The following is a 27,681-nucleotide window of genomic DNA, read 5'->3' as shown; positions in this document are numbered from 1 at the left end:
CAACCAGGCAATTAGAGAAGAAATTAAAACATATATGGAAACAAACGAAAATGAAAATACAACAATCCAAACGCTTTGGGATGCAGCGAAGGCAGTCCTGAGAGGAAAATACATTGCAATCCAGGCCTATCTCAAGAAACAAGAAAAATCCCAAATACAAAATCTAACAGCACACCTAAAGGAAATAGAAGCAGAACAGCAAAGGCAGCCTAAACCCAGCAGAAGAAGAGAAATAATAAAGATCAGAGCAGAAATAAACAATATAGAATCTAAAAAAACTGTAGAGCAGATCAACGAAACCAAGAGTTGGTTTTTTGAAAAAATAAACAAAATTGACAAACCTCTAGCCAGGCTTCTCAAAAAGAAAAGGGAGATGACCCAAATAGATAAAATCATGAATGAAAATGGAATGATTACAACCAATCCCTCAGAGATACAAACAATTATCAGGGAATACTATGAAAAATTATATGCCAGCAAATTGGACAACCTGGAAGAAATGGACAAATTTCTAAACACCCACACTCTTCCAAAACTCAATCAGGAGGAAATAGAAAGCTTGAACAGACCCATAACCAGCGAAGAAATTGAATCGGTTATCAAAAATCTCCCAACAAATAAGAGTCCAGGACCAGATGGCTTCCCAGGGGAGTTCTACCAGACATTTAAAGCAGAGATAATACCTATCCTTCTCAAGCTATTCCAAGAAATAGAAAGGGAAGGAAAACTTCCAGACTCATTCTATGAAGCCAGTATTACTTTGATTCCTAAACCAGACAGAGACCCAGTAAAAAAAAAGAACTACAGGCCAATATCCCTGATGAATATGGATGCAAAAATTCTTAATAAGATACTAGCAAATCGAATTCAACAGCATATAAAAAGAATTATTCACCATGATCAAGTGGGATTCATTCCTGGGATGCAGGGCTGGTTCAACATTCGCAAATCGATCAACGTGATACATCACATTAACAAAAAAAAAGAGAAGAACCATATGATCCTGTCAATCGATGCAGAAAAGGCCTTTGACAAAATCCAGCACCCTTTCTTAATAAAAACCCTTGAGAAAGTCGGGATAGAAGGAACATACTTAAAGATCATAAAGGCCATTTATGAAAAGCCCACAGCTAACATCATCCTCAACGGGGAAAAACTGAGAGCTTTTTCCCTGAGATCAGGAACACGACAGGGATGCCCACTGTCACCGCTGCTGTTTAACATAGTGCTGGAAGTTCTAGCATCAGCAATCAGACAACAAAAGGAAATCAAAGGCATCAAAATTGGCAAAGATGAAGTCAAGCTTTCGCTTTTTGCAGATGACATGATATTATACATGGAAAATCCGATAGACTCCACCAAAAGTCTGCTAGAACTGATACATGAATTCAGCAAAGTTGCAGGATACAAAATCAATGTGCAGAAATCAGTTGCATTCTTATACACTAACAATGAAGCAACAGAAAGACAAATGAAGAAACTGATCCCATTCACAATTGCACCAAGAAGCATAAAATACCTAGGAATAAATCTAACCAAAGATGTAAAAGATCTGTATGCTGAAAACTATAGAAAGCTTATGAAGGTAATTGAAGAAGATTTAAAGAAATGGAAAGACATTCCCTGCTCATGGATTGGAAGAATAAATATTGTCAAAATGTCAATACTACCCAAAGCTATCTACACATTCAATGCAATCCCAATCAAAATTGCACCAGCATTCTTCTCGAAACTAGAACAAGCAATCCTAAAATTCATATGGAACCACAAAAGGCCCCGAATAGCCAAAGTAATTTTGAAGAAGAAGACCAAAGCAGGAGGCATCACAATCCCAGACTTTAGCCTCTACTACAAAGCTGTCATCATCAAGACAGCATGGTATTGGCACAAAAACAGACACATAGACCAGTGGAATAGAATAGAAACCCCAGAACTAGACCCACAAACGTATGGCCAACTCATCTTTGACAAAGCAGGAAAGAACATCCAATGGAAAAAAGACAGTCTCTTTAACAAATGGTGCTGGGAGAACTGGACAGCAACATGCAGAAGGTTGAAACTAGACCACTTTCTCACACCATTCACAAAAATAAACTCAAAATGGATAAAGGACCTGAATGTGAGACAGGAAACCATCAAAACCTTAGAGGAGAAAGCAGGAAAAGACCTCTCTGACCTCAGCCGTAGCAATCTCTTACTCGGCACATCCCCAAAGGCAAGGGAATTAAAAGCAAAAGTGAATTACTGGGACCTTATGAAGATAAAAAGCTTCTGCACAGCAAAGGAAACAACCAACAAAACTAAAAGGCAACCAACGGAATGGGAAAAGATATTTGCAAATGACACATCGGACAAAGGAGTAGTATCCAAAATCTATAAAGAGCTCATCAAACTCCACACCCGAAAAACAAATAACCCAGTGAAGAAATGGGCAGAAAACATGAATAGACACTTCTCTAAAGAAGACATCCGGATGGCCAACAGGCACATGAAAAGATGTTCAACGTCGCTCCTTATCAGGGAAATACAAATCAAAACCACACTCAGATACCACCTCACGCCAGTCAGAGTGGCCAAAATGAACAAATCAGGAGACTATAGATGCTGGAGAGGATGTGGAGAAACGGGAACCCTCTTGCACTGTTGGTGGGAATGCAAATTGGTGCAGCCGCTCTGGAAAGCAGTGTGGAGGTTCCTCAGAAAATTAAAAATAGACCTACCCTATGACCCAGCGATAGCACTGCTAGGAATTTATCCAAGGGATACAGGAGTACTGATGCATAGGGGCACCTGTACCCCAATGTTTATAGCGGCACTCTCAACAATAGCCAAATTATGGAAAGAGCCTAAATGTCCATCAACTGATGAATGGATAAAGAAATTGTGGTTTATATACACAATGGAATACTACGTGGCAATGAGAAAAAATGAAATATGGCCTTTTGTAGCAACATGGATGGAACTGGAGAGTGTGATGCTAAGTGAAATAAGCCATACAGAGAAAGACAGATACCATATGGTTTCACTCTTATGTGGATCCTGAGAAACGTAACAGAAACCCATGGGGGAGGGGAAGGAAAAAAAAAAAAAAAGAGGTTAGAGTGGAAGAGAGCCAAAGCATAAGAGACTGTTAAAAACTGAGAACAAACTGAGGGTTGATGGGGGGTGGGAGGGAGGGCAGGGTGGGTGATGGGTATTGAGGAGGGCACCTTTTGGGATGAGCACTGGGTGTTGTATGGAAACCAATTTGACAGTAAATTTCATATATTAAAAAATAAAAAAAAAATCTCAGATTTTTATAAAAGTCTGATAAACATTTTTATATGTTTATAATGTTTAGAGAGGGATGCCTGGGTGACTCAGTCGGCTGAGTGTCTGACTTCGGCTCAAGTCATGATCTCATGGTTCATGGATTCGAGCCCTGTGTCAGGTTCTGTGATGGCAGCTCAGAGCCTGGAGCCTGCTTTGGATTCTGTGTCTCCTCTCTCTGCCCATCCCCCACCTGCGCTCTGTCTCACTCTCTCAAAAATAAATAAATGTAATAAAAAAATTTTTATAATGTTTACAGAAATTAGTTAACTTCCATTTAAAAAAGAAAAAGAAGCAACACAAGCAAAAACAAATAAAACAAGAGCTAATGAATGTGCAAAAGAACCAACTCGGAATTTTACAAATGAAAAGTATATGAAGAAAATGTCCACTGATGGTTGAATAGAATAATAAAATGCAATACGTATATATAAGGGAATATTATTCAACATTTAAAATAAATGAAATTTTGATACATGCTACAACATGCATGAGCTTCAAAAACACTATGCTAAGTAAAATAAGCCAGGCACAAAAGGACAAATATTGTGTGATTCTATTTATATGAGGAACCTAGAACAGGAGAATTCATAGAGATAGAAAAAAGAGAGGTTCCCAGGGGCTGGAGGAAGTGGGAATGGGAGTTACCTGTTTCAGAAATATAGAGTCTCTGTTTGGGATGATGAAAAATTCTAGAGTTGAATACTCAAGAAGGTTGCACAACATTGTGAATATGCTTAATGCCACTGGATTGCACTCTTAAACATAGTTAAAATGCTAAATTGTATGTTATGAATATTTTATCACAATTTTTTAAATGTCAAAAAACATTAGCAGTAGGGGGGAAAAATCTCAACAGAAAGGATACATGCTGGACAGAATTCAAAAGAAAATTAGTAGCAAGGGTGTAGTGAAGAAATCACTCTAGAATGTAGGTCAAAGCAAAAAAGTAACCCAAGGTATGAACGAGTACTCAAGACACATGAGAGATAAGTGAAAGAATTCCAACCTACTCATAACAGGATTCCCAGCAGAAAAGAACAGCAGTGTTGCAGAAAAACTGTGATTAAACCCCAAATGTAGAGACAGAGTTGCCTTCCACTATACAACCAGAAGATAATAGACACTTGATTTCTCAGCCTTTCTATTATTATAGTACAGGCTCATAACCTGAACTCAACCTACCACAGACTTAGAAAGGAAAACCAATTACCCAAAGAAGAAGAGAATAGAAAGAAATCAATTTGGTGGCAGCAACAGTCAGTTTACATTTATTTATTTTTGAGAAACAGAGTGAGACAAAGCGTGAGCAGGGGAGGGGCAGAGAGAGAAGGAGACGCAGAATCTGAAGCAGGATCCAGGCTCTGAGCAAGAGGTCAGCACACAGCCTGATGTGGAGCTCAAACCCATGAACTGTGAGATCATGACCTGAGCCAAAGTCGGACGCTCAACCAACTGAGCCACCCAGGCACCCCCCGTGACAGTTTAAAGAGGCAGCAGTCCTGTGGGAGCATTCAGTTTTAAGTTGGTGAGGGGAATGAGGAGGCAGAATTAAATATGGTAGTGAGGATGTGTCTCACTGAGATTTGAGAAAAGGCCTGAAGGAAGTAACAGAGTTTTAGCCAGGGACAGTACTCCAAGCATAGGAAACAGCATGAACAAAAACCTTAAGGCAGGAGCATCCCTGATATGTTCGAATAAAAGCAAGGAAGTCACTGTACCTGAAGTAGACTCAGAAATAGGGAGAGTAGAAGGAGCAAAGCCAGGTCATATAACTTTGTAAGCCTTTATAAGAACTTGGTTTTTACTCTGAATGAAATAAAAGTCATTGGAAGATTTTATTTCTTTTTAAGTTTATTTTGAGAGAGAGAGCGAGCGAGTGAGTGAGCAGGGGTGAACAAGTAGTGGGGGGTGGGAGGTGGGGAGGGCACAGAGAGAAGGAGAAAGAATCCCAAGCAAGCCACATGCTGTCAGCGTGAAGCCTGACACGGGTCTCGATCCCATGAACCATGAGATCATGACCTGAGCTGAAATCAAGAGTTGGATGTTCATGAGCCACCCAGGCACCCTGCCATTGGAAGATTTTAAACACAAGTATAAAATGATTTTTTTCACATAACTCTGGCAGCTATGTTGAGAATAAACTGTAGGAGACCATGGATAGAAGGGGGGAGAGCAGTTAGAAGGCAATGAAGTAAGATGAGCAAGAAAGCATAATCAGAGAAAGTCTATACTTTTCATTTCATGTCATGCTGTGATAAGTTAGGACATAAGCGTGTTCTTCTCTAAGTTGTCTAATACTGCACAATGCAGAAGTCTACCCCAGAGCCCTTGAGATGCTCAAATTATTGTTCTTTGGCAGCTGTCAATAATTCTTCCAGTATTTCTTACATGCGCACCATTATTGATTCCCTTCCTATCGCCTCTCTCATCTATCCATTTCAAGCCCCCAAATCCCCAATCAGCTGTGGTGATGGTAATGCCAAGGTTCCTAGAACACATGCAATAGAAATCCATACAGCTACAAGCACAGTAAGTCTGAGGTTGAGTTTCAAAACAGTTTGTTAAGGGTGCCTGGGTGGCTCAGTTGTTAAGCATCTGACTTCGGCTCAGGTCATGATCTCATGGTTCATGAATTCAAGACCCACATCAGATGAGCTCGATCCCCACATCAGGTGAGCTTGAGTCCCATTTCAGGTAAACATGAGCCCAATTCAGGTAAGCCTCACTTCTCTCTCTCTCTCTCTGCCCCTACTGGGATTCCCTCTCTCTCTTCTCTCTCTCTTTCTCTCTCTTTCTCTCTCTCTCTCTCTGCCCCTCCCTCTCTGTGCCCTCTATAAATAAATAAATAATTAAAACTTAAAAAAAAAAAAAAAACAAGAAAGCAGTTTGTTAAATAGACCAACAATGAGGTCAAAGACAAAAAAAAAAAGACAAGTATAAAAGGGTAATTTGGACTACATAATCAAAAGGAAGAAACTTTCTGGGTACTGCTGACCTACTGATTCTCCCTTTAACTCTATCCAAAATCTATAAAGAATTTACGAAGCTCAACACCCAGAAAACAAACAATCCCATTAAGAAATGGGCAGAAGACATGAATAGACATTTTTCCAAAGAAGACATCCAGATGCCTAACAGGCACATAAAAAGATGCTCAACATCACTCATCATCAGGGAAATACAAATCAAAACCACAATGAGATACCACCTCACACCTGTCAGAATGGCTAAAATTAACAACACAGGAGACAGGTGTTGGCAAGGATGTGGAGAAAGGGAAACTCTCTTGCACTGTTGGTAGGAATGCAAACTGGTACAGCCACTCTGGAAACAGTATGGAGGTTCCTCAAAAAACTAAAAATAGAACTCTCTATAATCCAGCAATTGCACTATTAGGAATTTACCCAAATGGTAAAAGAATACAGATTTGATGGGGTGCCTGAGTGGCTCAGTTGGTTAAGCATCCAACTTCGGCTCAGGTCATGATCTCATAATTCATGAGGTCATGATTCATGAGCCCCATGTCAGGCTCTGTGCTGACAAGCTCAAAGCCTGGAGCCTGCTTCAGAGTCTGTGTGTGTGTCTCTCTCTGCCTCTCCCCTGCTCGCTCTCTGTCTCTCAAAAATAAACATTAAAAATATTTTTAAAAAAGAATACAGATTCTAAGGGGTACGTGCATCCCAATGTTTATAGCAGTACTAACAATAGTCAAACTATGGAGAGAGTGCAAATGTCCATCAACTGATGAATGGATAAAGAAGATGTGGTGTGTGTGTGTGTGTGTGTGTGTGTGTGTGTGTGTGTGTGTGTATTATGGAATATTACTCATCCATCAAAAAAATGAAAGCTTGCCATTTGCAACAATATGGATGGAGCTAGAATTATTAGACTAAGCAAAATAAGTCAGAGAAAGACAAATATAGTATGATTTCATTCATATGTGGAATGTTGAGAAACAAAACAGATGAACATGGGAAGGGGGAGGGAAAAGAAAGGGAAACAAACCACAAGAGACTCTTAACAATAGAGAACAAACTGAGGGCTGATGGAGGGAGGTGGATGGGAGATGGGCTAAATGGGTGATGGGTATTAAGGCACTTGTAATGAGCACTGGGTGTTGTATGTAAGTGATAAATCACTGAATTCTACTTCTGAAACCAATACTGCACTCTATATTAACTAAAATATAAAAAATAAAAATAATTGAATAAAATTATTAAAAATGTTTTTAAATAAACTAAGAGTTCAATAAATCTAGCAAATGTAGAATGGATAGATGAGACAATTTAATATACTCTGTAATATCTAATTGGAAGGATCATCTGTGGTCAGAAAACCAGGGCTACAAAAAGCTGAATGCTCACTTTATTGATGTTCTGTGTAAGAGTTCACTTAGATTAATCTTCTCTTTCACTTTCAGGGCTCAAAACCAAAAACCAAACTCTAGTTTTGATCCTGATGTTTGCTGAATTACAAGGTCAGTTGAATTTATGTCTTCCCATAAATACGAAGATAAAAGGCAGGCTACTGATTAGAAAGCATGGTAGAAATAAAAGTATGACATGGGACAACTTAAAAGAGCCCAAGTTCCACCCTTAATATACTTCACTTTGCAGTAGAAAAAGGCCCTCCTTCTCTACGCATGAGGGTGTCCTTGCCTTCCTTAAAGACTTCCTTAAGACTTAAAGAGTTATCTTGCAAAGGAAGCCAATTTTCCAACACTCCTCCAAGTGTCCCATTAATTCAGTCTGTTTCCTTCCCCAGATATCCCACAATGAATGTGGTAAAAGGCATTACAGCTATTAATAAGCTTAACTCCATGGGCTTTCCCTCATCAAGGCTGATCTGGTACAAGTGTTCAATGAGAACTGGCTAGTAGCAGTGGGTAACGCTGAGACTCTGATATAGTATCATCCTCCAAGTGGATTAGCCAACACAATTTGGCAAGTGTACTACACTGGACTCCATTCACCATAAAAGGGATGGGATTTGGACTTACTTCCTCTGCCTCCTTTATCTCTGGAAACATGACCTTCAGTAGACTACTCAATATTTTATTTGCCATCATGTTAATGTGGGTAAAACTGAAATATGTGCAAGGACCCCACATGAAACCAAAAGAAGTAGAATAATAGACTGGTGCCCACAGGATTAACTGACATTACTAATTACTTCATCACCCAGAACACTGGACTGTACAGAACAACAGAGAGGACTCTAAAATAATTCACCATGCTATCTTTTTAAAGACTGGGGCACTATCCACATGATGTGATAAATGCTCTGAACCAGGAACCAATATAGCTATGTTTTTCCCAAAGACAGAACATGGGTCAAGAAAGAAGTAGTAATGGAAGGGACACTTCTCACTCTCAAACATAATGACTCACTTGCAAAATTTTAGGTTCCAATCTCTTGAGGATTTTTTACTCCACTGATATAGAATCCAAGTGAAATATGAATATACCAGATGAGAACATGATTCAATTACACCGAATGTGAGATTACCATGAGGCTGTTTCAGTTTTAAATACTTCCTGCCACTGGGCACACAAGTGGGAAAAAAGAGGCGGTTTTGGTATTGGCTGTTGTGTTTAATTTTTGCCAGTCCTCAAGAAGAAACAGGTTTACTGCTATATAACAGAAGTGGGGAGACACACAGATGGAACCAAAGGGATCCACAAGGAACATCCTAATATTGTCATACTCTGTGGTAAATGTTAACGAAAAAACTATATCATCCCTTATCATACTGAATCACCAAAGGCTCAAATACCATAGCTGAGGTGCTAAAGAAAAAACATCATAAAATGGGTAGTAAAAAAAGGAGTTCGTTAATGAAAATTAATACCTGCAACTAGGTAGAGAAACATGTCTATATCATCTACTACGTATTGTTCCTTCCTCTATCATATATATTTATAAATTTTACTTCATTCTTATCTTCCTTGTTCCTTTCTGACCATTTTTAAAGGGTGTGGTGATGAGATTTAACTTATACTACAGTCCACAAATTACAGAAGAGCAAAATATAAACTTTATGAAGCTAAAGGAGAATATTCTAGAGATTATCAATTTGGAAACACATACTAACTATAATACCTTGTATAATATAGCTAAAGTATTACAAAGAGGGAATTCCATACTCTTCAATTCTAGAATTAGAAAAGACTAAATATAATTCACAGAGTGTCCAGACTGACAAAGTTTTAAAAATTGTATAATTTTATTTTTACTTTTTTAAATGTTTATTTATTTTTGAGAGAGAGAGAGAGAGAGAGAGAGAGAGAGCGTGAGCAGGGAAGGGGCAGAGAGAAAGGGAGACACAGAATTCAAAACAGGCTCCAGGCTCCAAGCTGTAACCACAGAGCTGAACGCAGGCCTCGAACTCATGAACTGTGAGATCACAACCTGATCCAAAGTTTGACACAGCCAACTGAGCCACAGAGGTGCCCCTGTTTAAGTTTTTTAAAAACCAGAGGTCCAAAAAATTAGAAATTAGAAAATATTACTTATAAAAATTTTAAACATATTCATGAAATAGAAAACAACAAGAGCTAATAGGGAGGACTGGCGATGTAAATTCTTTGCTAAATCAAAACACACTTAAGAAGGGTCTAATCATGTGAAAATAAATTTTAAAAAAAGACCAAAACAATAATAGTGTAAAAGGAGGGATATAATCATAAATTGTAGCCAAGGTTTTAAAATATCCGAAGAAAAGGATAAAAACTGTATGATCCTTTCAATAGATGCAGAAAAGCATTTAAGAAAGAACAACATCCATTCATAATAAAAACCCTCAACAAAGCAGATTTAGAGGGAACATACCTCAACATAATAAAAGCCTTATATGAAAAACCACAGCTAACACCATCCTCAACAGGGAAAAATGGAAAGCTTTTCTCCTAAGGTCAGGAATAAGAGACAAAGATGTCCACTCTCACCACTTTTATTCAACATAGTACTAAAAAGCCATAGCCAGAGCAATCAAACAACCAAAAGAAATAATGGGAATGAAATCAATAAGGAAGAAGTAAAATTTTCACTATTTGCAGATGACATCATACTATATATAGAAAACCTGAAAGATTCTAACGAAACACTGCTAGAACTGATACACAAGTTCAGTAAAGTTGTAGGATACAAAATCAACGTACAGAAATTTATTGCATTTCTATACACAAATAATGAAACAGCAGAAAGAGAAATTAAGGAATTGATCCCATTTACAATTGCACCAAAAACCATAAGATAGCTATCAATAAACCTAACCAAAGAAGTGAAATGCCTGTACTCTAAAAACTATAAAACATTATTGAAAGAAACTGAAGAGGGCACAAAGAAATGGAAAGACACTCCATGCTCATGGACTCAAAGAACAAATATTGTTAAAATGTCTACACTGCCCAAAGCTATCTACACTTTTAATGTAATCCATATCAAAATACCAACAGCATTTTTCACAGAGCTAGAACAAACAATTATAAAATTTGTATGGAACCACAAAAGACCCTGAATAGCCAAAGCAACTTTTAAAAAGCAAAGCAAAGCTAGAGGCAGCACAATTCCAGACTTCCAGTTATATTACAAAGCTGTAGTGATCAAAATACTTTGCTATTAGCACAAAAACAGACACACAGATCAATAGAACAGAACAGAAAACTCAAACTATATGGTCAATTAATCTTCTACCAATTTTTAATGAGATTATTTAGTTTTTTGGTGTTGAGTTGTATCAATTCTTTATACATTTTGAATAACCCCTTATTAGATAATTTGCAAATATCTTCTCCCATTCAGTAGGTTACCTTTTTGTTTTTGTTGATGGTTTCCTTTGCTGTGCAAAATCTTTTTATATTGATGTAGTCCCAATAATTTATGTTTGCTTTTCTTTCCTTCGCCTTAGGAGACATAGCTAGAAAAATGTTGCTACAGCTGATGTCAGAGAAATTACTGCCTATTTTCTCTTCTAGGAGTTTCATGGTTTCAGGTCTTATATTTAGGTCTTCAATGCATTTTTATTTTATTTTTGTATATGGGGTAACAAAGTGGTCTAGTTTCATTCTCCTGCATGTAGCTGTCCAGTTTTCCCAGCATCACTTATTGAAGAGATTGTCTTTTCCCCCATTGTATATTCTTGCCTCTTTGGCATAGATTAACTGACAATATAAGCATAAGTTTATTTCTGGACTCTTCTGTTCCATTGATCATTTATATCTATTTTTGTGCTGGTACCATATTGCTTTGATTTCTACAGCTTTGTAGTATATATCTTGAAGTCTGGAATTATGATACCTTCAGCTTTGTTCTTCTTTCTTAAGACTGCTTTGGCCTATTCAGGGTTCCATAAAAATTTCCGTATTATTTGTTCTAGTTCTATGAAAAATAATGTTGGTATTTTGGCTATCATTATTTGTAATACTTTGTCTTTTCACCTTTATACTAGAGTTAAAGGTAGTTTACACACCATTACAGTATTAAAATATTCTAAACTTGACTATATACTTTACCAATGTGTTTTACACCTTCATATGTTTTCACGTTAACTAATACCCTTTTCAGCTCCAAAAACACCCTGCAGCATTGCTTATAAAATGTATCTAGTGCAGATTAACTCCCTCAGGTTTTATCTTTCTGGGAAAGTCTTTATTTCTCCTTCATATATGAAAGATAACTTCGACAGATAAAGTATTCTTGGTTGGCAGGTTTTTTTTTTTTTCTTTCAGCACTATAAATACATCATCTCATTTACTCCTGGCTTGTTAGGCTTCTGCTGTGAAACTGTTGATAGCTTTATGGAGTTTCCCTTCTACGCAACTACTCTCTTTATGTTGCTACTTTCAAATTTTTCTCTTTGTTTTTAACTTTTAACAGTTTGATATAACACGTCTTGAAGAAGTCTTCTTTAGGTTGAACTGTTTAGAGAGCTTTTTTTTTTTTTTTTTTTTTTTTTTTTTTTTTTAATTTTTTTTTCAACGTTTTTTATTTATTTTTGGGACAGAGAGAGACAGAGCATGAACGGGGGAGGGGCAGAGAGAGAGGGAGACACAGAATCGGAAACAGGCTCCAGGCTCCGAGCCATCAGCCCAGAGCCTGACGCGGGACTCGAACTCACGGACCGCGAGATCGTGACCTGGCTGAAGTCGGACGCTTAACCGACTGCGCCACCCAGGCGCCCCAAGAGAGCTTTGAGCTTCATGAACCTGGATGTCCATATCTCTCCCCAGGTTTGGGAAGTTTTTAGCCATTACTCTAAATTAGTTTTCTACCCTAACTCTCTCTCCTCTCCTTCTGGGACTACCACAAGGCATTTACTAGTTCAAGAGGATGATTCCATAAACCCTGTAGACTGCGTTCATTCCTTTTCTTTCCTTCTTTTTCTTTTTTTTTTTTCTCTCTTCTGGCTGGATATTTTCAAGTAACTTATTGTTGGGTTCACAGATTTTTTCTTCTGTTTGACCAAGTCTGTTATTAACACTATCAATTACAGTTTTCATTTTGTTTACTGTATTCTTCAGCTCCAGAATTTGGTTCTTTTATTTTTTCAGTTCTATCTCTTTGTAGAACTTCCTTTTTTGTTCATCTGTTCTTTTCCTAATTTCATTATCCATCTATGCTCTATAGTAGCTGCTGAGCTTCCTTTAACATAATTATGTTCTTTTTTTCTTTTTCTTTTAGGAAAAAAAAGAAAATAATTATGTTAAATTCCCTTTCAAGCAATTTATAGATCTCCATTTCTTTCAGGATAGTAAATTGAAAACTAATGTGTTTCTTTGGTGGTGTAATATTTCCTTAATTTTTCTTATTCCTTGAAGTTTTGCATTTCTGTCTTTTATTCAAAGAACTTATCTTCTCTAGTCTTTGCTGAAGGACTTCAGGAGACAAATGCCTTTACTAGTCAGTGCAAGAATAAATTATGAAGCTCTCTCAGACCTTTTCTATGCATGTTCCTGCTCCACATCTCTTACTCCTGATTTAGTGAGAATTCCTAAAGATGCCTTCTCTTGATCTCACAAAGCCAGGTCAGGTGATCCCTGGGAAAAACCCTGAAATGCTCAAGTTGTTTGTCTTCTCCTGATCCTACAGAGATTATCTGTACTTCCGCAGAATTGTGAGCCATATGTAAAGGCTTGCAAACGCACCATCCATGGGCACAAATAGTCTCCTGATTTGTTCATTTTGGCCACTCTGACTGGCGTGAGGTGATATCTGAGTGTGGTTTTGATTTGTATTTCCCTGATGAGGAGTGATGTTGAGCACCTTTTCATGTGCCTGTTGGCCATCCGAAAGTCTTCTTTAGAGAAGTGTCTATTCATGTTTTCTGCCCATTTCTTCACTGGGTTATTTGTTTTTCAGGTGTGGAGTTTGGTGAGCTCTTTATAGATTTTGGATACTACTCCTTTGTCCGATATGTCATTTGCAAATATCTTTTCCCATTCCATTCATTGCCTTTTAATTTTGTTGGTTGTTTCCTTTGCTCTGCAAAAGCTTTTTATCTTCATAAAGTCCCAGTAATTCATTTTTGCTTTTAGTTCCCTTGCCTTTGGGGATGTGTCAAGTAAGAAATTGCTGTGGCTGAGGTCAGAGAGGTCTTTTCCTGCTTTCTCCTCTAAGGTTTTGATGGTTTCCTGTCTCACATTCAGGTCCTTTATCCATTTTGAGTTTATTTTTGTGAATGGTGTGAGAAAGTGGTCTAGTTTCAACCTTCTGCATGTTGCTGTCCAGTTCTCCCAGCACCAGTTGTTAAAGAGACTGTCTTTTTTCCATTGGATATTCTTTCTTGCTTTGTCAAAGATGAGTTGGCCATACGTTTGTGGGTCTAGTTCTGGGGTTTCTATTCTATTCCATTGGTCTATGTGTCTGTTTTTGTGCCAATACCATGCTGTCTTGATGATGACAGCTTTGTAGTAGAGGCTAAAGTCTGGGATTGTGATGCCTCCTGCTTTGGTCTTCTTCTTCAAAATTACTTTGGCTATTCGGGGCCTTTTGTGGTTCCATATGAATTTTAGGATTGCTTGTTCTAGTTTCGAGAAGAATGCTGGTGCAATTTTGATTGGGATTGCATTGAATGTGTAGATAGCTTTGGGTAGTATTGACATTTTGACAATATTTATTCTTCCAATCCATGAGCAGGGAATGTCTTTCCATTTCTTTAAATCTTCTTCAATTACCTTCATAAGCTTTCTATAGTTTTCAGCATACAGATCTGTTACATCTTTGGTTAGATTTATTCCTAGGTATTTTATGCTTCTTGGTGCAATTGTGAATGGGATCAGTTTCTTTATTTGTCTTTCTGTTGCTTCATTGTTAGTGTATAAGAATGCAACTGATTTCTGTACATTGATTTTGTATCCTGCAACTTTGCTGAATTCATGTATCAGTTCTAGCAGACTTTTGGTGGAGTCTGTCGGATTTTCCATGTATAGTATCATGTCATCTGCAAAAAGTGAAAGCTTGACTTCATCTTTGCCAATTTTGATGCCTTTGATTTCCTTTTGTTGTCTGATTGCTGATGCTAGAACTTCCAACACTATGTTAAACAACAGCGGTGAGAGTGGGCATCCCTGTCGTGTTCCTGATCTCAGGGAAAAGGCTCTCAGTTTTTCCCCGTTGAGGATGATGTTAGCTGTGGGCTTTTCATAAATGGCTTTTATGATGTTTAAGTATGTTCCTTCTATCCCGACTTTCTCAAGGGTTTTTATTAAGAAAGGGTGCTGGATTTTGTCAAAGGCCTTTTCTGCATCGATTGACAGGATCATATGGTTCTTCTCTTTTTTTTTGTTAATGTGATGTATCACGTTGATCGATTTGTGAATGTTGAACCAGCCCTGCATCCCAGGAATGAATCCCACTTGATCATGGTGAATAATTCTTTTTATATGCTGTTGAATTCGATTTGCTAGTATCTTATTGAGAATTTTTGCATCCATATTCATCAGGGATATTGGCCTGTAGTTCTTTTTTTGTACTGGGTCTCTGGTTTAGGAATCAAAGTAATACTGGCTTCATAGAATGGGTCTGGAAGTTTTCCTTCCCTTTCTATTTCTTGGAAAAGCTTGAGAAGGATAGGTATTATCTCTGCTTCAAGTAAACTATTTTTCAAGTAAACTAAAGTTTGGTTAGTAATCAGTAAAACCGACAACTCCTAAAACTACAGAAGTTGGCTATTCCTAATTTAAATCATGCCACTAACTTCCCACAACTTAAAATAAAAAATATTTACAAGTGTTTCATAATGTAATGGTGTTATATGAATGTGCCAAAGTGTCTCTTGTATACTGGACCCTGTATTATTTACCTCTTCACAGCAAGAGAGCACCATTAGCTCACAGCCCACCAGTGCCAAAATTTTACATCCAACTGCTTCTAATATAACCCAAATAAGCATATTTTTAGCCATTTAGAGCCTGTCATTTTACATTAATAAAGCTGCACTCAATAACTGCTAGCCACAGTTTAGACCCACCCTGGGCTATAAAAGATCATAAGCCGCTGCTATTCTATGGTGATCTTTGACTCAGAGATTTCCCATCATGCAGCTAAGTAACATAATCTAGATACACAAGTCCCTTCTCTCCCAGGGGTTCCTGTGCCCTCTTCCTGTTATAGGTATGGCCCTGCGCTGCCAGGAGGTCTCCAGCTGTTAGGGACTTACCTTTACAACCCGTCAAAGTTCTGCCTAAATAAAGCTCATAGTATGTTCCTTCCATCTTGTAGCCATATCTTTTTTCTTATCAGCCCTAAAATCTTCAAATTTACTACAAATTTACTATCTTCAAATATACAAATGTATATTTTTTTCAGTGAAACTTTACAAAAACTGGTGGATCATTTTAAGAATGAGAAAACCCAGATGTGAAGAAAAACTTTAAAAGCTAACTGAAAACTATGTAAATTTTAAAAGTCCCCACAAGAAAATTTCCATAGCCTATTGAAGTAATTTCATTCCCTGTCAACCAAATAAAAAACAAAAACAAAAGCACTTCAGCAAAAATTGTACAAGTTTTCCAAGAAGCAGATGATATATCCTAAGAAGCATTGAGAGCACAGGGTCATCTTTTCCACAGGTATGGCAGGATACAATGAAGAAGGCACATGATAGAAACACAATGCACGTTCACTGATTGAGGCCTTTGTTCTCAGCTACTATTTACTAAGGTAGAGCCCCAAGCCCTGGTCTTGCTAATCATATCATGAGCTGGGAGGACCTGCAGGAGAAATATGATTGTTTTAATCCACAACACCACCTACGTAGTATTGCAATCTAAAATGCTTACGCTGAGTCTAACCAGGAAAAAAACATTTATTTATTTATTTGTTTGTTTATTTATTTATTTAATATGAAATTTATTGTCAAATTGGTTTCTATACAACAACCAGTGCTCATCCCAACACGTGCCCTCCTCAATGCCCATCACCCACTTAGGAAAAAACATTTAGGCAAATACAAACTGAGGGACATTTTGCAAAACAACTGACCTGGGCATTTCTATGGTGCTCTTTGACCCAGAGATTTTATGTAAACATCATAAAAGGAAAAAAGAACACACTTATCAAAAATAGAAAGGACCCAAATAAATAAATCACATGTGAGGGAGGAGAAATCACAACCAACACCAGAGAAATACAAACAATTATGAGAATATTATGAAAAATTATATGTCAACAAACCAGAAAATCTGGAAGAAATGGATATAAAATCCTAGAAACGTATAAACTACCAAAACTGAAACAAGAAGAAATAGAAAACTTGAACAGATTGATATCTAGAAAAAAAAACTGAATCAGTAATCAAACATCTCCAAACAAACAAAAGTCCAGGGCCAGATGACTTCACAGAGGGATTCTACCAAACATTTAAAGACGAGTTAATACCTATTCCTCTCAAACTGTTCCAAAAAATACAAATGGAAGGAAAACTCCCAAACTCATTCCATGAGGCCAGCATTACCAATTCCAAACCAGATAAAGACAACACTGAAAAAGAGACTTTTTGCAACAAAACATTAGCAAACTGAATCCAACAGTACATTAAAAGAACCATTCACCATGATCAAGTGGGATTTACTCCTGGTTTGCCAGGGTGGTTCAATATTCGCAAATCAAGCAACTTGATACAAATTGAGCATGATACACTGAGCATGGAGTCTGAAGATTCTCTCCATCTCTATCTCCCTCCTTCCCCCCCTCTCTCCCTCCCTCTTTCTCTCTCCCTCTGTCCCTCTCCCCTGCTAATGTTCTCTAACATAACATAACATAACATAACATAACATAACATAACATAACATGAAATAAAACAGATAAGAACCATATGATCCTCTCAAGATGCAGAAAAAGCACTTGACAAAGTACAACATCCATTCATGATAAAGACCCTCAACAAAGTAGGTTTAGCAGGAACATATCTGAACATAATAAAGGCCATATATGAAAAACCCACAGCTAATATCATGTTCAATGGGGAAAAACTGAAAGCTTTTCCTCTAGGGTCAGGAACAAGAAAGGGATGTCCATTCTCACCACTGTTATTTAACACAGTACTGGAAGTCCTAGCCTCAGAAATCAGACAACAAAAAGAAATAATAGGCATCCAAATTGGCAAAGAAGTCAAACTTTCACTATGTATAGATGACATGATACTCTATATAGAAAACTCAAAAGACACCACCAAAAAACTGCTGGAACTGATACACAAATTCAGTAAAATCTCAGGATACAAAATGAATATACAAAAATCTGTCTCATTTCTATACACCAGTTATGAAGATTTAAATTTTTTTTTCATTTCAGTATAGTTGACACAGAATGTTACATTAGTTTCAGGTGAACTACATAGTGATTCAATTTCTCTATGTATTACACTATGCTCACCACAAGTGTAGCTATCATCTGTCACCAAACAACACTATTACAAAAGCATTGACTATATTCTTTATGCTGTACCTTTTTCCCCCATGACTTATTCATCTCATAACTGAAAGCCTGACAGTACTTAATTTTTTGACTCCTAGACCATACCCCCACCAAAAAAAGCAATCAAACAAAAACAGCTATAAAGGACATTCTTGGGAAAATTAGGGATATTTGAATATGAACTAGATATATTATAGTACTAGTATCAATGGTAAATTTCTTGAGTATAATAATTATATTGTGATCATGTTAAAGAATGTCCTTTTTCTTAGAAGACACATACTCAAATATTTAACAGTAAAGTATTAGAATGTCTAAAACTTACTCTCATGTTAAAAGCAAGGCTGGGGAGAGAACGTGAGCTTAATATGGCAAAATGCTCGTAACTACTAAATTCAGGGGAAAGGATATAGGTGTTATTTATATTATTCTTGTAATCTGTGTATAGATTTGAAATTTTTCAAAATAAAAAATTAGGTAAGAAGAGTCTGGTGATTTTTTAAAAAGGATTACATAGAAGAATTATCCCAAAACCAAATTATGTTGCCATCTGCCCTTCAGTTATGGTTATAAGAGTCTTAAGTCTTTGGCCCATGAGTCTTTCCTGTATTCTACTTCCTCTTCTTTCATTCTCTCTCAAATTTCTTCTTATTGGGTTTTCATTCTTACTAGTCTACCCCAACCACTCCTAACTAGATCTTCAATCTTATTCAACAACACCAGACATATTTGATTAGTCCATCCTCTAAATACTTTCTTTGCTTGGTCTCCAAGACACTACTGTTTCATTTCTCTACGTACCTCACTGGGCACAACTTTTTAGATTCTTCTGATTCTCTTCTTCACTTTATCTTTAAACATTACAGTTCCCCAGTATTCTGTCTTCACCTCACTTCTCCATCTACAGAAATTCCTTTACTGTTCTCATCCAGCCCGTAGTTTTAAATACCATTTGAATGCTGATGACTTCCAAATCTATGTTTGAAGTGCCAAACTCTCCTCAGAACTCCACATTCATAGTCAACTGCTTACCTAATATCTCCACTTGAGTCTAAGAGTCATTTTAAACTTAACATGTCCAAAATTGAATCCTTTGATTTCCTCCCCAAAATATATCCCTTCCCAAGCTTCCACATTTCTGTGAATGGCAACCACATCTCCAGGGTTATTAAGACAAAAAACCCTGAAGTCATCTTCAATTCCTTTTTTGTCTACTCTACATGCTCAACAAATACTGTCAGCTCTAACTTCAAAATATATGGCACCTTACCACTTCTCATCACACCAGGGAACATGTGAATCCAAGCTATCATTCTGTCTTCCATGGACCTCTATAGTATTCTACCAAGTCTCATTGCTTCTGACCTTTTCCCACTATAGTTCTAGTTTCAACAAAGCAGCCCAGAATAACACTTTTAAAATTAAATAAAAATATGTCCCTTCTCTTTCTGAAAGTTTTTAGTGACTTCCAGGATCATTCAATAAAAGATAACATCCCTGACATAGCCTACAAGGCCCTACAATATTTATTCCTTTGCTGCCACTCTGGACTCATCTCCTTTTACTGACATCACCTTCACACACTGTAGTCAAACTGTCTACCTTACTCTACCTGAACAAAAAAGGCACATTTTGCACATAAATGATTAGAGTAGAGATAAAGCTCATGGATTAAGGGCTTGGAATAGGAGTCAGAGAAGAATGATGAAGGGAGGCCCAAGAGGAAGAATGGAACAAGAATAGCCATAGAAATTAAGGAAGAAAAAGGATACCAAAAAGAGATATATCATCAATGTAATATTTATAAGAGTGGGGGAGAAAAAATGATAAAGGAGAATTAACTCATAACAGGGAACAGAGTAAAAATACCACGTATAAAAAAAATGGGAAATCACATTAACATATTATACTGGCTATTTCTGAATGACAGTATTCTTCTAACATCCCTTGTTTTCAGATGTTTATGCTTTGTTATGGCTAGACTATTTCACTTTTGCCCTATATATCTTTAGTTTGGTCCTTTATCCAAGGGCATAGCCCTTATTTACAGGGTATGTTCCTTTAGCAATCTCAACAGAAAGTCCAAAATACTTTACCAAGGCCCCTATAACTTGCCAGTCCTTGAACTCTAATATTTTTTTCACCAATATTAAGTGGCTGGTGAAGTCTATTCAGTTTGCTAGCTGTACTCTCTAAGATTCCTCAACTCTTACATAGCTCAAAAGAAGCTAGAACTAACTCAATTACTTAAGGGGAATTTGCAAACAGATTAAGACCCTAATTCTCTGAGGTTCTCTTCTCTCCAGGTTTTAACCTCTTACTTTCCAATCTCCCTGAGAGTTCCAAACTCCAGCCTGTTTCCTCATCCCTGAAAGACTACCACTTTCTGTTTGGAATCTGCTCCACCAGTTAACAGCAAACTGAAAAATTCTCTGTGGAAAAAAAGCCAAAATAAACATGAACTCTTCCTTTATGAATCCCTTCCTTCAAGGATCAAAATTCCCCAAGATCCTCCATACATTTTAAAGAGAGAAAGAGAGAGACCGACAGAAAGAGACCAAGAAACAGATACTTAACTATAGAGAATTAACTGATGGTTACCTGAGGGGAGGTGGATGCGGGGAGGGGTCAAATAGGTGACGGGGATTAAGGAGGGCACTTGTGATGAATCACTACATTCTACACCTGCAACTAACATTACACTATATGTTAACTAACTGGAATTTAAATAAAAACTTGGGGGAAAAAAGATCCTCCCTACATTGATTGCTCTTCAGCACCTAAAGACAATTTTTTTAATACTTTCTTCAGATTTCAGAAATATTATTTAGGACCACCACACTGTGGGAGGTTTGCCTACTGAATTGATTCTACGTAGCTTTCTAAAATTTACATCAAAAAACTGATTTCTCTGCTTCCTTAGAGAAAGTGTGCTTCCAACAAATATGGCTGCTCTGACTCCTAAAACTGAGAACAAACTGAGGGTTTATGGGGGGTGGGAGGAAGGGGTGGGTGGGTGATGGGTACTGAGGGCACCTGTTGGGATGAGCACTGGGTGTTGTATGGAAAACAATTTGACAATAAATTTCATAATAAAAAAATTTTAAAAAAAAGAAATCAAACCAATTCTCTTACACATTAAAAAAAAACAAAAACCAAATATGGCTGCTCTGTATAATTCTTTAAGCCATATCTCCTTTGCCTTCCAGAAACAAACTGAATCAAGGTAGAGATTTTTCTGCTAACAAAGTGGTCCTCAATTTCCTTTACAACTATTATAAACAGGGAACATTGCTCTTGGATTTAAGATGAGTCCCTGGTTATCAATCAGGAAGTGTATTATTTTGCTAGCATTTTCTGAGGTACTCTATTTCTAGATCCCTAAACATTCTATCTCCTTGTCTCATCTCACTTCCATGCAGTTTCTGTCAATTTCAGCTCTTATCAGTCTTATTACTGAACTAAGTGTTATAAATCAGGGGCATTATTTTTGAATTTTGTATTTTTGCATTATATTTTGCATTTTGAGGTGAGCTATTCACATTCGGAAATTATTATTCACATTATTAGTACTTTCAGAAATATATGCCTTCCTGGTCCAGGTCTAGACACTCTCTCTTCCTTTTTCCACACAACTTCTATACAGTCTTGATGCTTTTGGCAGTCTTTCCTATAAATTTGAGATAGACTATTTGTTGCAAACTTTCACTAAAAGAGGATTTTCAAGTTTCCTTTCTCTATATCTGTTTGTCTTTGATATTTTATAAAAGAAGAAGAAGAATAAAAAAAAGGTATGCTGATCATGCATTCATATCAGAATCTTCTTACAGGCTTACTATTCCTCAATAAAAAATTTTATTTTAGAATGCATACCAGTCACCTAATAATACCTCTCATCTCTAAATCCACCCTTCTAGGCACTGACTCTGAGGCTGGGATTTGCCAACTTTGCCTCACAAGCTCCTCTGTCTACTGGGGGCACCTGAAAGATACTGGGGAAAAGGAGACAAGAAGAAGTGTTTCTTGCTGTTCCTATACACAGTTCCCAACCAGAGAAAATAGGTCCCAGCCTCCAGTTGTTATTGGCATTCCCAGAAACAGCCTCACTGCCCTTCTTCATATATACCAGCAACAGCCATGTGATGTTCTTACTCCTCAGATGTTTGAGCTCCGGTATCTCAAGACCCATCTTCCCAGATCCTGAGTTCTAGTATCCCCAGCCCATTATCTTTTGTATCCCCAGCCTACAGAGTATAGACTTCTTTCTGAAGTTATTATTTTTGGTTACATCAGTATTTCCTCTTTTTTTTCATTTTCAAACATGTATGTAAACAATAACCCATATTAAATTCTACCTTGTAAAGCGACTCATAAGTTCTTGTTTCCTGATTAAGCCCTCACTAAACTCTGATGCTTACTCAACCTCTGTTCAAAAGCATTATTTCTAGTACCAAAAGCTATCACACTTATATAGTACCTTAAATTTTATATTTTAGAATGATAAATTCTGGAAAATAAAATCACAATTTTATAATAACACATATTTATTATTTTTAAAATTAGAGCACGACAGTAAAGAATTTCTAAGTCACTCACAATGTGAATGTGCAAAAACAACAAATGTTAACACTTTGATGTATTTACATCTTGCTCTCTTCTATTCAGAGATTGTACTTGTTATCCTATCAGAACCTATTCTCAAAGTAATAAATAAATTATTAAAAACATACTGCATGCATTATGTTTTTAGAAAATTCACAACCCAGGTTACCTTTCAGGTACAGAAGAAAAGATATTAAAGTTGTCAGTATTTTAAGAAATAATTATATTCTCAGAATTACATATTACATTATATATGATAAAGCAAACTTATTTTTGGCAGGAAAACATGTTAATAGCATATTTTATACTACAAACCAAAATGAAAAAAAGCCTTCCTCCACAATCTATAAAAATTATGAATAAATTTAGTAAGGCCAACTACTCACCCCCTATTACTGACAATTGCCTTTTTCAAGTGAACATAATTTACAGGAAAGATACCCTGTAAAAGAGAAAAGATTTCCCATTAGAAAAAGCAATTTCTGATTAACATCACATATATACTAAAATAGCAGCCAGATTTCAGCATGGAAATCAACAATACAGTAGAGCTCTTAACATAGCAACCACTTTGCATATTAAGAATGCAAAATTGCACGAACTATACACATTAGATAGGAATTTCATTGTCATTTGCACTCAGAGTCTATCTTCAGGTGAAAACTGTGATCTTAAGCAACAACCAAAAAGATTATTTTAAGTTACAGATTGGAAATATTCCACCTAATCACTCTCAGGATATAGACTTATATACAAAGCTTGGCATGTATCTACAAAACTATCCCCTAACCAACAACTTATACATTACCCAGCTCTGAGCTAGAGAAACAATTCTCAGACTCTGACAAACATTTATATTCACCAGAATGAACCAATTTGGAAGTTTCCATAAATATTTCTTTTTACTCTTTCTAAATAGTTTCCATTTTGATATTTGCCATCATTTGATTTCAATTCCTAAGGTACAAAAAGATGTATTGTTTTAAAAAAAATTAAGTTTTGCAATCAGTGTTTCGTTATTTTTCCCTGATGTATGAAACCCTTCAAATACAACACAAATGGTCTCAATTCTTTTATATATACTCTTTGGCCCACATCACTACCAAAAATAAATCTATACCACACAAGGCCATCAGCAACTAGACTACAGTAATTCACTTTATAGTTTTCAGTATACAGATATTTCACCTCCTTGGTTAAATTTATTCCTAACCATCTGCTTGTTTTCAATCCTATTTTGAATAGCACTGTTGGCTGTATTTCTTTTTCAAATATTTCATTGTTAGTAAGAAACACAACTAAATTCTGTGTGTTAATTTTATATCCTGCAATTTTACTGAATTTGCTGATTAGTTTCAACAGGTTTTTGGTGGAGTCTTTAGGATTTTCTACATATATCAAATCATTTGCAAACAAATACAATTTTACTTCTTCCTTTATGATTTAGATGCCTTCTGTTTCCTTTTCTCACCTGACTGTTCTGGCTAGGACTTCCAGTACTATGTTGAACAGGAGTGGTGAAAATGAGGATTCTTGTCTTGTTTCTCATCTTAGAGGAAAAACTTTCATTTCAAACCCATTTACCACTGAGTATGACATTAGCTGTGGGTTTGTCATATGACGGCCTTTTTTATGTTGAGATATGTTCCTTCTAAACCCCCTTTTCTGAGAATTCTATTCATGAAAGGATTTTGTATTTTGTCAAAATGGTTTTTCTGCACCTACTGAAATGATTACATGATTTTTATCTTTCATTCTATCAATGAGGTGTATCACATTAATTAGTTTGATAATGTTGAACCATCCTTTCATTCCTTGGATAAATCCCATTTTATCGTGGCATATAAACCTTTAAATGTACTATTAAATTTGGATTGTTAAAATTTTTTGAGAATTTTTGCATCTGTATTCATCAGGGATACTGTCTTTGGTTTTCTTTTTCATTTAGCATTCTTATCTGGCTTGGGTATCAGGGTATTACTGGCCTCATGAACTGAGCCTGGAAGTGTTTCCTCCTCTTCAATTTTCTGGAAGAGTTAGAGAAGAATTGGTATTAATTTTTTAAAGTTTGGTAGAATTCACCAGTAAAGTCATCAGGTCCTGAACTTTCTTTGTTGGAAGAATTTGATTGCTGATGCAATCTCCTTACTCATTACTGGATCATTAATATTTTTTTTTTATTTTTTCCTGATTTATCCTTAGTAGGTTACATGTTTCTAGGAATTCATCCATTTCCTCTATATTATCCAATTTGTTGGCAAATAATTGTTCATGGCATTCTCTTATAATCCCTTGTATTTCTGTGTTTTTTTTTTTTTTTTTTTTTTTTTTTTTTTTGGTGAGAGAGAGAGGGCAAGCAAGGGAGGGCAGAGGGGTAGAGGGGGAGAGAGAATCTTTAAGGTTTTTAAAATATTTATTTGGGGGAGCGCACAAGCGGGGGAGGGGCAGAGAGAGGATCTAAAGCAGCTTCTGCGCTGACAGGCCAACAGTAGCAAGCCTAATGCAGGACTCGAACTAATGAACCTGCAAGATCATGACCTGAGCCGAAGTGGCCCAAATGACTGAGCCACCCAAGTGCCCCAAGGGAGAGAGAATTTTTTTTTAATGTTTTATTTTTGAGACAGAGAGAGAAAGAGGTGAGAGTGTGAGCAGGGGAGAGGCTGAGAGGGAGACACAGAATCCAAAGCCGGCTCCAGGCTTGGAGCTGTCAGTACAAAGCCTGAATCGAAGCTCAAACCACGAACTGCAAGATCATGACCTGAGCCAAAGTCAGACACTCAACCAACTAAGCCACCCAGGCACCCCAAGAGAAAATGTTAGGCAGGCTCCACACCCAGTGCAGAGCCCCACGTGGGTCTCTATTTCAGGAACATGCAATCATGACCTGAACCAAAATTCAAGAGTCGGATGTTTAACCAACTAAGCCACCCTTCTGTGGTATCATTTTTAATGCTTCCTATTTTATGTCTCATTTTGAGTCTTTCCTTTTTTTCCCTTTAATCTAAGCATTTGTCAATTTTGTTTTTCTTTAAAAAAAAAAAAAAAAGACAGCTCTCAGTTTTGTTAATCCTTTTTTTTTTTTAGTATTTATTTATTTTTGAGAGAGACAGAGACAGAGTGTGAGCAGGGGAGTGGCAGAGAGAGGGAGACACAGAATCCGAAGCAGGCTCCAGGCTCTGAGCCATCAGCCCAGAGCCCGATGTGGGGCTCGAACTCACAGACTGCGAGATCATGACCTGAGCCAAAGTGAGACGCCCAACCGACTGAGCCACCCAGGCGCCCCTGTTAATCCTTTTATAATTTTCTGGTCTCTATTTCACTTTTCCCACTCTGATCTTTATTTCCTTCCATCTGCTGAATTTGAGCATAGTTGGTTCTTTTTCTAGTTCACTGAGGTGTAAAGTTGGGTTATTTGACATTTTCTTTTTTCTTATTGTAAGGCATTGATTATTATAAAATTGTCTCTTAACACTGGAGCAAGCCATAAGCTTTGGTATGCTATTTCCATTTTCATTTGTTACAAGATATTTTTTAATTTCCTTTTTGATTTTCTGACCCACTGCTTGTTCAGAACTGTGTTGTTTAATTTGCACATATTTGTGAATTTTCCAGTTTTCTTCCCATTATTGATTTCTACTTTTATACCACTGTGGTCTGAAAAGATACATAGTATAATTTCAATCTTCTGAAATTTGCTAAGTCTTGTTATGTGGCCTATCATATGATCTACTCTGAAGAATGTTCCATCTTCAATTGAGAAGAATGTATATCCTGATGCTGGTGGATGAAGTGTTGTATCTATGTCTGTGAGATACGTTTGGTCTAAAGTTCAGTTCAAGTCAAGTGTTTCCTTGTTGATTTTGTCTGGATAATCTATTGCTGAAACAGAAATAATGAAGTGTCCTTTTACTATTGTATTATCATCTAATTTTCCCTTCAAATCTGTATCTGTTTAATATATTTATTACATACTAATATATTAGTTTTGATGCACCTATAGATATGATTGCTATAATCTTCCTGATGAGCTGATTCCTTTATCATTATACAATGACCTTCTTGGTCTCTAGTCAACAATTTTTATCTTAAAGTCTATTTTACCTGGAGTATGTATAACTACCTATGCTCTCTTCTGGTTCCACTTGCACAAAATATCATTTCCTATCCCTTTACTTTCAACTTATGTATGCCCCTAAAGGTGAAGTAAGTCTCTTAAAGGTGGTATGTAATTAATGGGGCCTTGTCTTTTAATCATTCTAGCTACTTCAGGCCTGTTGATTAGGGAATTCAATTCATTCACATTTTGAGTAATTTTTGATAGGTAAAGAATTACCATCTTGTTTCCAGTTGTTCTACAGCTGCCTTGTTCCTTTTTTCATCTCTTGGCTGCCTTCCTTTATGAACTGATGATTTTCCATGGTGGTATGCTTTGATTCCCATACCTGTATCTTCTGTGATTCTACTATAGGTTTTTGCTTTGTGGTTATCATGGTATTTATGTAACACAACTTGTAACAGTCTATTTTAAGCCAGTAACAACTTAATTTTGATCATATACAAAAACTCTACTCTTTTACTCTCCCCTGCTTTTACTGTTTTCGATGTCACAATTTACCTATACTTTGAATTATTATAGCTATAGTTTTTTAAACACTCTCATCTTTTAACACTAGAGCTAATATATCACCATATTATAGTATTAGAGTATTTTGAATTTGAGTATATACTTACCTTTACCAGAGTTTTATATTTTCATTTTTTCATGTTACTAATTAGGGTCCTTTCATTTCAGCTTGAAGAACTCCTTTCAGCATTGCTTGTAAGGCAGGTCTAGTGATGATAAATTCCCTC

At 36.7% G+C, this 27,681-nt stretch overlaps 1 protein-coding gene across 4 annotated transcripts in view; it reads right to left on the bottom strand.

Annotated features, from left to right (window-relative positions):
* DOCK3 (dedicator of cytokinesis 3) overlaps positions 1-27,681 on the bottom strand; it is a 597,071-nt gene that overhangs the window by 380,725 nt on the left and 188,665 nt on the right. For all 4 annotated transcript variants that reach the window (XM_081794945.1, XM_081794946.1, XM_078443039.2 and 1 more), the window contains exon 4: positions 23,217-23,272. In XM_081794945.1, the coding sequence (XP_081651071.1) occupies positions 23,217-23,272 (56 nt within the window). The remainder of the gene's footprint in view (positions 1-23,216; positions 23,273-27,681) is intronic.

The sequence above is a fragment of the Panthera onca genome, chromosome A2, assembly GCF_046562875.1.
Source record: "Panthera onca isolate mPanOnc1 chromosome A2, mPanOnc1 haplotype 2, whole genome shotgun sequence".
Lineage (NCBI taxonomy): Eukaryota > Metazoa > Chordata > Mammalia > Carnivora > Felidae > Panthera > Panthera onca.
Note: the sequence above shows the minus strand (reverse complement) of the source record. Positions and strands in the feature narration are given on the sequence as shown.